At 41.7% G+C, this 14,965-nt stretch overlaps 1 protein-coding gene and 1 long non-coding RNA gene across 4 annotated transcripts in view; one reads left to right on the top strand and one right to left on the bottom strand.

The window, feature by feature from the left end:
- Nucleotides 1-200: 200 nt before the first annotated feature.
- Nucleotides 201-14,601, bottom strand: LOC138849785 (uncharacterized). The gene is made up of 2 exons (XR_011388952.2): nt 14,313-14,601; nt 201-1,522 (listed from the first exon to the last, which is right to left on the bottom strand). It is a non-coding gene; the product is annotated as an uncharacterized LOC138849785 (long non-coding RNA).
- Nucleotides 14,602-14,659: 58 nt separating this feature from the next.
- MED23 (mediator complex subunit 23) overlaps nt 14,660-14,965 on the top strand; it is a 51,164-nt gene continuing 50,858 nt past the window's right edge. For all 3 annotated transcript variants that reach the window (XM_089332673.1, XM_089332674.1, XM_089332675.1), the window contains exon 1: nt 14,660-14,946. In XM_089332673.1, the coding sequence (XP_089188799.1) occupies nt 14,899-14,946 (48 nt within the window). In that variant the 5' untranslated portion in view covers nt 14,660-14,898. The remainder of the gene's footprint in view (nt 14,947-14,965) is intronic.

Here is a 14,965-nt window from a genome sequence, read left to right on the forward strand (position 1 = left end):
GCAATACCTATGTGGATGAAAAGACATTTTATTTTTTCTCCTAAAGAAATCTTTCATTTTAGAAATAAAAACGTAATGCATTTCATAAATTCAACTTCAGGAACATAGAGATTCTTCTCACTGTACCCTCCCTCCCACCCACACTCACCCCTTTTCCTCCTCCCTCTCCTATTCCCAGTCTCATTTTTTACTAAGATGTATTTTCAATTAACTTTATTTTTTAAAAGATTTATTTATTTATTTGAAAGAGTTACACACAGAGAGAGGAAAAGCAGAGAGAGAGAGAGAGAGAGAGAGAGAGATCTTCCATCCAATGGTTCATTCCCCAAGGCCACAATGGCCGGAGCTGCACCGAACCGAAGCCAGGAGCTAGGAGCTTCTTCAGGGTCTCTCATGTGGGTGCAGGGATCCAAGGACTTGGGCCATCTTCTACTGTTTTCCCAGGCCATAGCAGAGAGCTGGATTGGAAGTGGAGCAGCCGGGTCTCGAACAGGCGCCCATATGGGATGTCGGTGCTTCAGGCCAGGGCATTAACTTGCCACAGCGCTGGCCCCTCAATTAACTTTATACATAGAAGATCAACTCTATACTAAGCAAAGAGTTCAACAAATTGTATGGAAACAAAAAAAACTGTTCCTCAACAGTTGAGACAGAGTTATTCAAAGTCATTGCATCTCCAGATTAATTTCACTTCTTTTCTTAAGCTTTTTATTTGAGAAAAATTAATTAATTTTAAAGAAGAACCTGAGAATTATGCATCTTTTGTGGGCATTTAGACATAACTATAACCTATGAAACATAAAAATATCCTCCACTTAATACACTAAAACGAAGTAAATCTTTGAGAACAAGTTTTACTTGTCCTGCATGACAAGTTAGTGCACAGTGACTCATGTTGTTAATTTTACAATTAACACTCAAAAAGACATTTTAAAAATCAATGCATAAAATCTCATTATTAATCAGCACAGATGAATATTTATAATCAATTTGGAGATAGGAAACTTAATTTGATGAATCCTCTAGCATTGCAATTGTTTTCTACAAAACAATTTAAAATCTAACATTATCTCTGGGTCCTGGAGGACTGCATCTCTTACTTTTCTCAAGTGCAGAAATTTTACCTAGTAGCAATAGAATTCTATGACCATTATCTTATTCCTTTCAAAATTCAGAAATAATTTGATTTTTCAAAAAAATTTTCAGGCTTTAATAGACTCGTCCTGTTTTAGTGCTTTCATGGGGTCTCATGTAAGACTTAGACTATAGCAATGTCTCCGCAAGAGACCTCCTAAAATTACTTTGTTACCTGAGCTCTCCCAGCTGTGGGAGAGGCCCATAATTGTCAGTCCAAGAAGCACAGGTACAGGTCATGGTCTGTCTGCTTCTGTGAACCTTGCATGGGCTGAGTGATTTACCAGAATCATGGAACCCTTCTCTGGCATGTATGCTCCATGGGGGCAGGAAGTAAGTTAGTTTCAGCTTGCCATTTTGTTCCGGTGTGTACCACAATGACCAGCACCTACAAGACAATAAATGACCACTGAATAAATTATTTGTTTCCAAATTAAAATTGGAAGTCTAACTAAACTAACACACATAAATATACAATGAATGGAATTGTTATAAATGATGACAAACTTATGTGGCATAATTTTACAGATAATCTAAATCTTTCTCTCCATCTAGCATTCCAGAAGTAGCTATTACTGCAAAGGAAGTCTTGTCCATGAAATAAAGTGTCTTTGAATGTTTTTATTCAACTAAGAGTAATGACAAATAACTAAGTACCACCAAGTCTGAGACTTAATGCAGGTATTAAGGAGACGCAAGCACATTTACCTTCTGTATCTGCCATAAAAAGCTTTAGTCAGGTACAGAAATAGGTCATTTCAACCAGAATTTAGCGTGTAATGTGATATGCTAGTGATAATAAGGAACTACTTAGGATTCAAGAGGAGAATAATAGATTTTTCTAAGGAAGGGGATTCAGAAAATTACCTATGCTAGGTTGTTCAGGCTACAATAAAAAAGAGAGACTACAGGAGAACTTTGGGGAGACTCTAAAAGACATTGGCATAGAAAAAGAGTTTTTAGAAAAGACCCTAGAAGCACAGACAATCAAAGCAAAAACAGAGAAACAGGAATACACCAAGCTAAGAAGCTTATGCACTGGAAATGAAACACTATAAAAAGTGAAGAGCAATGGACAGAATGGGAGAAAATATTTGCAAACTATGAAATTGCTAAATGATTAATACCCAGGATTTATAAAGAGCTCAAGAAACTCAACAATAACAAACCAAACAATCCAGTTAAGAAAGGGACAAAGGACTTGAACAGGCATTTTTCAAAAGAGGAAATTCAAATGGCCAACAGACACATGAAAAAAATGCTCAGGATCAATAGCCATCAGGGAAATGCAAATCAAAACCACAATAAGCCTTCACCTTACCCCAGTTAGAATGGCTCTCAAACAGAAATCAAAAAGTAATAAATTCTGGCTAGGATGTGGGGGGAAAAGTTATCCTAATACATTCTTGTTGGGAATGCAAACTAGTATAGCCATTGTGGAAGATAGTATGGAGATTCTGCAGATGTCTGAAACTGGAGCCATCTCTTTCCTGGCATTTCATTCAAAGGAAATGAAATCACATATAAAAGAGTTATTTGTACCCCTTGTTTATTGCAGTTCAATTCACAATAGGTAAGATATAGAATCGACCCAGATGTCCATCAACTGATGACTGTATAAAGAAAATGGAATATTACTCAGCAATAAAACAGAATAAAATCCCATCTTTTACAACAAAATAGATGCAACTGGAAACCATTATACTTAGTGAAATAAGCCAGCCCCAAAAAGACAAATATCATGTTTTCCTGATCTGTGGCAACTAATATAGTACAAAAAATGTAATGTATATGAATGAAATTGACATTTTGAGATTTGATTATTGTTTATAGGCCTTGTTTCTACTATTAAAAAACAACATTTTTTCTTCTTACTTTTTGTTGAATTATTTACTTAGTAGAAGGTTAAGCTTATGATTAAAAATAAACCGAGTGGCTCAATAGGCTAATCCTCCACCTTGCGGCGCCGGCACACCGGGTTCTAGTCCCAGTTGGGGCGCCGGATTCTGTCCCGGTTGCCCCTCTTCCAGGCCAGCTCTCTGCTATGGCCAGGGAGTGCAGTGGAGGATGGCCCAGGTGCTTGGGCCCTGCACCCCATGGGAGACCAGGAAAAAGCACCTGGCTCCTGGCTCCTGCCAGGATCAGCGCGGTGCGCCGGCTGCAGCGGCGGCCATTGGAGGGTGAACCAACGGCAAAGGAAGACCTTTCTCTCTCTGTCTCTCTCTCTCTCACTGTCCACTCTGCCTGTCAAAAAAAATAAAAAAATAAAAAAAAAAATAAACCGAAAGTATGTCATTGTAAAAATTAAAAGAAAGAATAGAAAGGAAGGAGGAGGAAGGGTGAGATCATGGGTGGGAGAGAGGGTAGGGTGGGAAGTATTACTATACTCTTAAATCTGTATATATGAAATACATAAAATTTGTTCACTTTATATAAATTTTAAAAATTAAAAAATAAAATAGACTCTGATAAGATACACTAAGCACACTGAAATCGAAGGATCCAGGCAGCTTGATCCATTTTCCTCCCACTAGGTGGTCAATCAACAGAACTTGACCCACTTGTAAGAGATTGGAGGTATCTTCTCTGCTGATTCAGATCAGCTCAAGAGGAAAGGTGCAAATCGAACCTTAGGGATTCCTAAAAAGCAATACCCCAGGCCACCCTATAAAGATACTTATATTGACCAGACTTGCACATCAGCTCAGAATGTGAATTTGGAAGGACCCTCTAGACATCTGAAGAAAGCATGTAACAAGGGCAAAAAAAGTAAAATTAATGGCTAAAAGTTATTTAAAGACGACAGAATATTCAAGAGAAAAAATTTTTTGAAAACTCACTAATGTTAATAAAGACCAAGAAAACCCATAGAAAGTAAGCAAAAAAAAAGGAATACTCAGAGATAATAGGAACTTTTGGATATTAGATACATGGTAGCAGAAATCTGAAAGAGAGAGAGGAAGGAAGGAAAGAAGGGAGGGAGGGAGGGAGGGAGGGAAAAAAGAAAGAAAAGGAAGTAAAGTGCCAAATTCCTTAAACTGTTGAAGTTTCAGTTGTACCTGTAGGAAGAAAAGAATGTGCTTAAAGAATTGTCTAGTACCAGATATAGAATAATCAGAAGCTCTTACTAATTTACACACTTGTAGTTACTCCTTCACCCTCTAACATGGTTGGGCTCACCATCAGAGTTCAGGTTAAGAACACTAATATTAAAAGGAGAAAGAAAATCCTAATCTCAGGGATAAGACTTTGAGAAGATAGTGGTGATGCTGGGAATTACACTGTTGGAAAGGCTTCTAAGCATCTATACAAAGCAGCATCACCTAACCACTCATTGTGCACAGGGAGAGGAGGCTGCACAGCAATGAATAGTAAATGACCTTGTGTAAATAATTTACCTTTCACTGATAAGAGATCTGGTCTTTGCCCTTGACTTCTGAGAGGTAAGCTTTAAGACCTTAAAATGTCGTACCTAATACAAGCGTTCGGTTTGCCTGGGGACCTTGGGTCACCTTAGATAGTCTAACATTGTGATCTGGTGTGTGTGTGGTAAGACTGGGTCGTGAGGTGTCATCTGAATCTCTAGATGGGCTCACGACAGACCAGCACATGGACAGGAAACCATGTCTACCTGATAAAACCCAGAAACATACCTGGACACTGAGGTTCAGATAAACTTCTGTGGTCAGCAATATTTCCTGTGTGAAATATGGGGTCTTGAACAATCAATGGAGAATGCATATTATGAAAAAACTTCATACGGATTTAAAAACATTTTACATTCACATAAACATATATTTTAATCTCATTTCCCATAAGCTTTTTGATGTACCGTTGTGTGTATTTAAATGTTTCCAAATATGTTTTTCTGGAAAACCTTAACTGACAATAGTTGGCTTACTTAAGAGCCACTGAGCTCTGATCCCTTAGCCAGTGGGAATTGTATGGTCTTAAAAATGGAATTTTTACTTCACAAGCCAGCTTACTCTCCACAGCTTCCTTTTCGATCTCACTGCCATTTCATTCATTAATGCATCACAAACATAATAAAGTTCATGAAGCTCCCATCATGTGTCAGGCGTTATGCTGAAATTTGGAATAGAAAACAAAAATGTGGTGCTGGTACTGAGGTGGATTGGGTTAAACTGTTGCCTACAATGCTGGCATCCCATATGGATGTAGGTTTGATTCCTGGCCACTCTGTTTCTGATACAGCTCCCTGCTAATGTGCCTGGGAAAAGCAGTGGAAGATGGCCCAAGTGCTTGGGCTCCTTCACCCACATGGGAGATCCAGATGAAGATCCTGGCTCCTGGCTTCAGTCTGGCCAAACCCTGGCCATTGTAGCCATTTGGGGAGTGAACCAGTAGCTGGAAGTAGGTGGAATATATCTCTCCCTCCACCCCCCTCTCTCTCTCTACCCCTCCACTTCTTCCCTATCTCTCTCATTCTGTATCTCTACCTTTCAAAAAAATTAATAAATTTTTAAAAGAATCTTTACTTAAGATATGCTAAACTGATCTTCTGTATATAAAGAGAATTGAAAATGAATCTTGATGTGAATGGAAGGGGAGAGGGAGTGGGAAGGGGGAGGGTTGCGGGTGGGAGGGAAGTTATGGGGGGGGAAGACATCGTAATCCATAAGCTGTACTTTGGAAATTTATATTCATTAAATAAAAGTTAAAAAAAAGAAAGGAAACAAAAAGGTGTCCTTAGGTTGTTCACGTGCAGATTCTCCTCTACTCTTCACTCTCGTCCTCCTGAGCCTTCAGCTGCTTCATTGTCATCCTCAGCAGCCATGGCTCCCAGCTTCCCCCCAGAGGTGTTGAATCCCACTCCTCAGGAAGGCAGACACATCTTTCGACCCCCAAACAGGCCATATGTCTTTGAAACCAAATGCTATTCAGATATTTAAAGGGATCTTCTAGCTGACAATATTATTTTACTTTTTTCAAATATGGCTTGTTTCTTTATTCTTGCTCTTAATATTTTAGTTTTAGTAATATTTTAAATTTAGCCACATTTATTTATTTACTATTTATTTTTCTGAAAGGCAGGGAGATAGAGAAAGAGGCAAACAGAGAGCGATTTTCCATCTGTTGGTTCACTCCCCAAATGCCTTCAAGAGCCAGGATGGGGCCTGGTTGAAGCCAGGAGTTCAGAGCTCAATCTAGGTTTCCCACATGGGTGGCAGAGATCCAAGTACTGGAATCATAATCTGCTATTTCCCAGGGTACACATCAGCAAGAAGTTGAATCAGAAGCTGAATTGTCAAGATGTGATGTAGGTGTACAAAGGGTTGACTTAACAGCAGTGCTGAACACTCACCCTGAAATTTTGAAATAATTCCAAACTAACAGAAAAAGTTGGATAAATCAATGCAAAGAACAAATTTTCCCCTAAACTAATTTAGAGTAAGTTGTTAGCCTGCTCTCACATCTTCTCAAGGTACTTCAGTGTATATATAACATATATATAAATGTGGTAGAATGAGAAGGCCATGCCAACATGGCTGCTGGCTACAGAGCCTGCCTGGCAACAGGCTGTGATTGGATGGCTTTGGAAACTGCCTAGCAACAGGCTGTGATTGGTTAGGGCATAAACCGCCCCTTGACCAGATTGGCTGCCTTGGCTATATAAGCTGCTGTACCAACTGAAATAAATGAGTCTGTGGGCTGTTTGCCTCTGGCTCGCTTTCACTTGACTCCAGGGGTCTGTATTGTGACTCCATGTCTCTTGCCCCCACCATGTTCCTCCTCTCAGAATGAATCCACAGCAACATCTGGCACCCAAAATGACTGAGAGAGAGCGTGTTGGACTCGGTGAGGTCTCCCCTTGATTTCAGAAAGTAGGCCCCTTGGTGTTTTGTGTGCTGTTTGGTTCTGTGAGGGTGAGCACAGAACCCCCTCCTATGCCTCTTTCCTTGTCCTTGTCCTCGGACTAAGTGACTCTAGGTTAGGCACACACTGCCCAGGAGCATAACACTGCTTCTTGGCTCCTCCTTTTACTTTTGGTTCACCTGGCAAATTCACATAAGGGACTGATCATCCCAGAATTTGGAACCAAGTCATCTTCCCTCACTCGAGAGAGGTGACGCTCCAGAGACACCATGTGGGCATACAGCCTTGACCTAATGAATCAAGGAAGTTCCCCACTAAGCACAGGACATACTTATGATCTGAAACACCACTGTCTGTTCGTCTAATGTAGGGAACCCCCTGCAAAATACCATCAGCTGCTGAGGTGCTAGGAATTTGTTTTGTAATGGCAGCAGTGCTGTGGGTGGCTTTCCTTTGGCTAGAGTGGCATGGCGTGCTGCTCTTAAGCACTCAAACATGGGAAATATACCCCCCTCTCAGAAACCCACACAGATGACCAAACATAATGAATCTGTGAGTGATAAGAGCCTGACACTCCAGGCCACTGCCTCACAGGCAACAGTTGATGACTTAGGGAGAGAGAGCTCTGACAGTGAAAATGACATGTCAGCAAAGAATGCAGCAATGCCTAGTCAGCCACTCTTCAAATACCTGTGGGATGAACTTAGATGACCTCGAGGCAATAACCCATGCGAGGTCATCCCATCCGCACCCAGTAAGGATCCCCACATTTGTGGCAGTCCTCGAGCACCCCAGGCTCTTAGGGCAGCTGCTAGACCCCATGCCATCTGCATGTTTGCCTTTAATGTCAGAGTGGATGCAAAATTCAGGCCCTGGATACCAACACCTGTAAAAAGGCTTCTGTTAACCAAGGGCTGAGGATATGCTTGTGTCTTTCCAGAGAATGTGGGACAGCCCATTTGGGTACCAGCCAGAAATATCAAGCCTACAACTGACAGTCAACCAGAACCAGCTGAACAAGACTGAGAGTCCGTCTTATTAGCCGACGCACATACGCTATCATCCTACTCTGAGGAACTGCCCATAGCCACATCAGCTACTGTTGTATACCCCACTAGCTCTGGTCAGCCACTCAAATGGCCCACAGCCTGCGTGCGGTCACGCCATTCGTGAATACCATTGTTCCTCATTCCTACCTCTATCTGAGCAAGCACTCCTGTGGTCTCCCATTTTGAGTGCTGGTTAGTCAACAATGGGTAAGATCCCCTGGGGAACAACCTAAGACAGGCACAGCTGCATATGGGGACCACATGGAAAAGGGTCAACAATGGTATGGCCAAGAATCATGCCTCCCATTGCTCAAAAATAAACAAAAAGGGGGAAATGTGGTAGAATGAGAAGGCCATGCCAACATGGCTGCTGGCTACAGAGCCTGCCTGGCAACAGGCTGTGATTGGATGGCTTTGGAAACTGCCTAGCAACAGGCTGTGATTGGTTAGGGCATAAACCGCCCCTTGACCAGATTGGCTGCCTTGGCTATATAAGCTGCTGTACCAACTGAAATAAATGAGTCTGTGGGCTGTTTGCCTCTGGCTCGCTTTCACCCGACTCCAGGGGTCTGTGTTGTGACTCCACACCTCTTGCCCCCACCATGTTCCTCCTCTCAGAATGAATCCACAGCAACATATATATTATTTAAGTAAGGACATTTTCCTTCATAGCCACCAAAGTTAAGGAACAAGCATTGATGGGTGCCTGCCATCTAATCCTCAGATCCCATTCAGTTTTGTCAATTGTCCTTAAGAGTAAAAGGATTCTCTTCAAAACTGTGTTTGTGTAAGATGTGAAGTAGGGGTCTTATCTGTAAAAAATAAGGGTGGGAAGGGAAGAAGAAGGAAGAAGAAGAGTGGGAGTCTGGATGGGAGGGAGGAAGGGGGAAGAAGCATCCTGTTCCCAAATCTGTATACATTAAATTCATGAAGCTGTATTCCTTAAACAAAATAAATCATATTTTTTTAAAAAAAGTTTGTTAGTTGTTGTGGAAATTCCTTTTTTAATATGAGGTTTTTAAAAAGATTTATTTATTTATTTTTGACAGGCAGAGTTAGACAGTGAGAGAGAGAGAGAAAGACAGAAAGGTCTTCCTTTTTCCTTTGGTTCACCCCCCAAATGGCTGCTACGGCCGGTGCATTGTGCCAATCCAAAGCCAGGAGCCAGGTGCTTCCTCCTGGTCTCCCATGCGGGTGCAGGGCCCAAACACTTGGGCCATCCTCCACTGCCTTCCCGGGCCACAGCTGAGAGAAGGACTGGAAGAGGAGCAACCAGAACAGAATCCGCGCCCCAACAGGGACTAGAACCCGGGTGCTGGCACTGCAGGCAGAGGATTAGCCAAGTAAACCGTGCTGCTGGCCGATTTATTTACTTATTTGAGTGTCACAGTTACACATAGAAAGTAGAGGCAGAGGGGGGGGGGTCTTCCATCTGCTGGTTCACTCCCCAGATGGCCACAATGGCCAGAGCTGTGCCAATCCAAAGCCAGGAGCCAGGAGCTTCTTCCAGGTCTCCCACGCAGGTGCAGGGGCCCAAGGACTTGGGCCATCTTCTACTGCTTTCCCAGACCATAGCAGAGAGCTGGATTGGAAGTGGAACAGTCGCGTCTCAAACTGTCACCCATATGGAATGCTGGCACTTCAGGCCAAGGTGTTAACCTGCTGCGCCACAGCTCTGGCCCTGAAATTCCTTTTTTTTTTTTTTTTTTTTTAAAGATTTATTTATTTACTTGAAAGTCAGAGTTACACAGGGAGAGAAGGAGAGGCAGAAAGAGGGAGAGGTCTTCCATTCACTGGTTCACTCTCCATTTGGCCTCAATAGCTGGAGCTGTGCCAATCCGAAGCCAGGAGACAGGAGTTTCTTCCAGGTCTTCCACGTGGGTGCAGGGGCCCAAGGACTTGGACCATCCTCTACTGCTTTCCCAGGCCATAGCAGAAAGCTGGATCAGAAGTGGAACAGCCAGGACTTGAACCCGTGCCCTTATAGGATGCCGGCACTGAAGGCAGCGGCTTTACCCACTATGGCACAGTGCCGACCTGGGACAATTCCTTAATTCAGGAAGTCTGTAAGTTAGTCCTTGACTTCCTTTACTGTGAAACTTTTGACTATTATAACCAGTCATTTAGTAGAATGCCCCTCAGTGTTTCGCTTTATATTTCTTCATGATTAGATTCAGCTTATCCAACTTTGGCAGAAAAATAACAAGAATGGTGCTGTGTTCTCCTCATCATGTTCTATTAGGGAGGAGTATGATTTTGATTTTTTCCCAGCATTGATGGTGCTCACTTTGATCACTTGATTAAGGGGTGGTGGTTGCCAGGCTTCTACACTATGAATTTACTGGAGTTGCACTGAAATTATATATTTCTATCATTTCTAACCAAAAATTTTATTCATCTTTATATTTACAACTTCATGGACTGAGACTTTCCTATGTTATTCAGTGGACTGTGATCTATTACCATTATTTTTTGAGACTCACACTTTCCCAGATTGGACCTTTGAGAATGCCTTCAAGATTCTCATCCATCTTTAAGAATTTTCTTGTTTAATGGCAAAACAAGATGCTTTATGTTCCTCTTGTACTTTCCCTGACCCAGGTCTGCGATCAGGCTTACATACAAGATATTTGGCTCCCTTAAGCAGAGAATAGTATTTGGATCTGACCTCAAGGTGCAATCTCCTAAGCCATATCCATTTCTAGAGCTAAGGAATATGTGTTTGGGTGTGCTATTTGTGTTTGTGTATGTGTACATTTACACTTATTATCTATATTCACTTTTTTTTTTTTGGACAGGCAGAGTGGACAGTGAGAGAGAGAGACAGAGAGAAAGGTCTTACTTTTGCCGTTGGTTCACCCTCCAATGGCCGCCGTGGCCGGTGCACCGCGCTGATCCGATGGCAGGAGCCAGGTACTTCTCCTGGTCTCCCATGGGGTGCAGGGCCCAAGCACTTGGGCCATCCTCCACTGCACTCCCTGGCCATAGCAGAGAGCTGGCCTGGAAGAGGGGCAACTGGGACAGAATCTGGCGCCCCCACCGGGACTAGAACCCGGTGTGCCGGCGCCGCAAGCTGGAGGATTAGCCTAGTGAGCCACGGCGCCGGCCTTATATTCACTTCTAAAACTATTTCTTAAAGAGTTCATATCATGAATATTAATCAGCCATTAAAGGAATGAAATTTTGACATTTGCAACAAAATGAATGCAACTGGAGATCATTATGCTGTGAAATAATCCAGACCCCAAAAGAAAACAATCACATGCTTTCTCTTATTTGAGGTAGTTAATATTTATAGATATACTACTATAGTTTTAATAATGTGATAATTTTAGAATTTACTGTCTATGAGTGAAATGGACATCTTTGCATTTGATTATTGTTTATAACCCTTGCCTATATTCCTGCTGAACTGTGTCTTTTTACTTCTTAAACTGTTTATTTAGTGGAGCATTAAGTCTTTGGTTATAAGCATAAATTTAAAATGTGTTATCTCAAAAATTAAGAAAGAAAGATAGATGGAGGGAGGGAGAGAGGGAAGTATCATTGTATTCTTAGAATTATATCTATAAACTACAAGGAATCTGTTCTGTTTGTACTGATCACATTAACATGGCAATTGACGAGAAAAAAAACTTCCAATTCCAATCAAGTACAACTTCTCCTACCTGACCTTCACAAACTTACTATCTTTGCTTATTTTATTAATTCCCCACTCTGGAACCAGTCTCCTAGTCTTCTCATGCTTAGATACCAACCTCATTCCACTCAATCACCTACAACCTCTGCCTGGATGTCCCCAGGTAGAAGCCCTAATAGGCCTGACAGACAAAGTATCAAACCAAAGGAGGAGTATTCGTGAGCCTTCAACCTGATGGAAATTAGCCTTTGAGTTTTCAGACTGGCTTGGTATTCATGACCGCTTTGTTCTTTTCAACTTCCTTCTTTTGGACTGGGAACATATATCCTATGCCTGTCCCACCATTACATTTTGAAGCAGAGAACCTGTTATTCAGTCCCACAGGTTCACAGCTGGAATTCTGCCTTAGGATAAAACATACCTTGAGGCTCTCACTCATACCTGATTTAGGTGATATTTAGATAATACTTCAGACTTAAGGGTTGATGCTAGAATTAAAAGACTTTGAGACTATTGGGATGACAGTGAATGTACTTTGCATGTGAGAAGGATAGGAATTTACAGTGTCAGAGGGTCAAGTGTTTAGGTTGAATTTTGTCCCTCCAAAAGTATCAATACCCAGTGCCTCAGAATGTGGCTATACTTGCAGGTAGTGTTTTAAAGGGGTACTTAAAATGAAAATGAAGTCATTAACGTGAACCCTAGACCATTAGGACTGATGTCCTTATAAGAAAGGGAAATTAGGACACAGCTATGACAGAGGGAGCCAAGGGAAGACACAAGAAGACAGCCATCCACAAGCGAAGGAGAGAGGCATCCGAAGGAAACAGCCCTGCTAACATCTTAATAACAGACTTCTAGAATTCAATTTTGTGAGAAAATAAATTTCTTCTCCTAATCTACCCAGTTTTCGGATTTCATTATAGCAGCCCAAAAAAACTAATACTTTAAGCCTAACTTAATGATAGTCTCCTGCAGGAAATTTGAATTTGATCATCTCAGTTTCTAGTAGTTACTCTGTGGTTAACAATGACACACAGTGGTTGTACATGCATATTACAGTTCCAGGTCAAGGACGGGTAAAAAAGATGAGTGAGGAGTCATGTTCTCATTGTCCAGCAGCCTCAAGGGAAGAGAGTGCTTGGAAGTCTCCAGTATTGCACAGCCCTCAGAGAAGTTAGAAGTCATTAGAGCCTTTGACTCCAACCAGTAATTTTCTTCATAATCTCAGAAGAATTAAAATGAGAGATCCTTATTTTCTGGAATGAGCATATTGCTGAGTGAATTTCACATGTTAGATCTTCCTCCTAAAATACTGAGAGCAGAGAACTACCATGTGAGGCAGCTCAGAGCCATTCACTAAGACTTATTTTGAAGAATCTGAGTAGGAACTTGGATGAAAGGAGTGTTTACAAATAAAACTTTTGTATTACATACACCCTAGTTGCAATAAAAACAATGGACAATGATCTGTCAACAGTACCAATGGGCTATACTCACATACAGGCTTTGGGGAGTATATGAACAAGCAATAAATATTATTTTTAGGAGGTGACCCTGTAGTTGACAAATCACACAATAGCCACAGACTGCTTCTAAACAACCAACAAAAAAAAACACATCAATGGGATTTGCTGCACTTGAAGTCTTACAAGAGAACAGCGAATAATAAAGTCTGAAAATAGCCCAAAAGACAAATATCATTGTGGTAGCTAATAAGTAGAGTACAAAAAAAGTAATGTCTGAGAGTGAAATTGACATCTTGAGATTTGTTTATTACTTATGTCTATTCTCCTTGTCTTGTGTATACTCCTTCAGAGCAGGAATCTTTCTGCTTTTTAAATTTAGTGTTGAATTCTTTATTTCATGGAGGATTAAGCCTGTGACTATAAAGTAAATTGACAGTATGTTATCACAAAACATAAAAGGAAAAAAAAGAAATAAAGAAAGGAGGAGGGAGGGTGGGAAATATGTGCTTAAAATTGTATATACATGTGTATATATACGTATATATGTGTATATACACATATATGTATATATGCATATATGTATATACATGCATATGTATATACATAGTATATTCATGTATAAAATACATGAAATCTATTTTATTTATATAAATAAATAAAATGACAAAAGCATCGCAGAATACACTTTCTTACTTGAAATGTTTCCCTAAATGTCAACTTTTGAAGTTCAACTCAAATTTGGCAAATCTGAACTTCTCATATTTAACAGAATAATTATTTTGTACATATGCCTACCTAGGCTGGCATGGAAAGGGTGTCATTTCACAAATTACTGGATAGTATCGGAATAGTTACGGTACCAATACTCCTTGCCTTGTAAAAATCGTCTAGAAACACTATTTACTAGAACTTACTTCAAAGAAAGGCAACATGGCATTGTTTTAAAAAAAAATTTGGTTTCTAGCGTCTCAAAGAGCTGCACTAAAATCCTGATCCACATTTACTGGTTTTTCTTTTTTCTTTTTTCACTTTTAGAAGCTTAAAGTGTGATTTAACCTTCCTAAGTCTCAGTTTCCCCACTTGTAACAGAAGCAATAGCAAATTCCTGGATGTCACTGTGAATATCAGTATTTCATTCAATGCATTCTTTACAGCGCTTATTATGTCCTAAGCACATAGTACCTGGTATGTAGCAAGCACTTGGACTCCTGTTATGACACTGAGTTACCATAATTGAGAAGATATGGTCCCTGTAGCCAGAAAAAATGTGGTTTCAACTCTTGCTCCAGGTAGACAGGGCTCCAGGTCAATCAGTCTGAGACATCAGCTTGCTCCCAGCTGCGCCAAATCATTTTCTGCCGGCTGCAGCCCCTGGGCTCCAATCTTCTTCCCAGTCTGCAAAAGGGTTAGCCCGGGGCCTGGAGCCCTACCGCCGGGAGGTGGGGGCCTGCTGCCTAAGACGCCTGCGGCTGACTTGGGCTCGAGTCTCCTCTTGAGGGCACTCTTGTCCAGCGGGCGGGTCGCCTATAAACGGAACCGTCGAGTTAGGTCCTTAGTTTCTGGAGGGGTTCGTAAACGGCGCGCACCGAGCCTTTTCCGGCTTCCGTGCAGGTCCCTGTTGTTTGCTAGGCTCTGGAGGGTACCAGGTCCGCTGAGCGCTGGAGTCGGGAAGCGACGCGGAAGAGCTGCGGTTTCCTCCTGGGGGCTCCGTCCGTCTGCCCCATTCTTCCCGCAGCTCGGGCCTGGGCACCCCGGGGAGGCGGGGGCGATGGTACAGATGGAGACGCAGCTGCAGAGCATTTTTGAGGAGGTGGTGGTGAGTGCAGCCGCCCTGG

This window comes from Oryctolagus cuniculus, chromosome 5 (assembly GCF_051225735.1).
Source record: "Oryctolagus cuniculus isolate XC-2025 breed Fujian yellow rabbit chromosome 5, ASM5122573v1, whole genome shotgun sequence".
Classification (NCBI taxonomy): Eukaryota; Metazoa; Chordata; class Mammalia; order Lagomorpha; family Leporidae; genus Oryctolagus; species Oryctolagus cuniculus.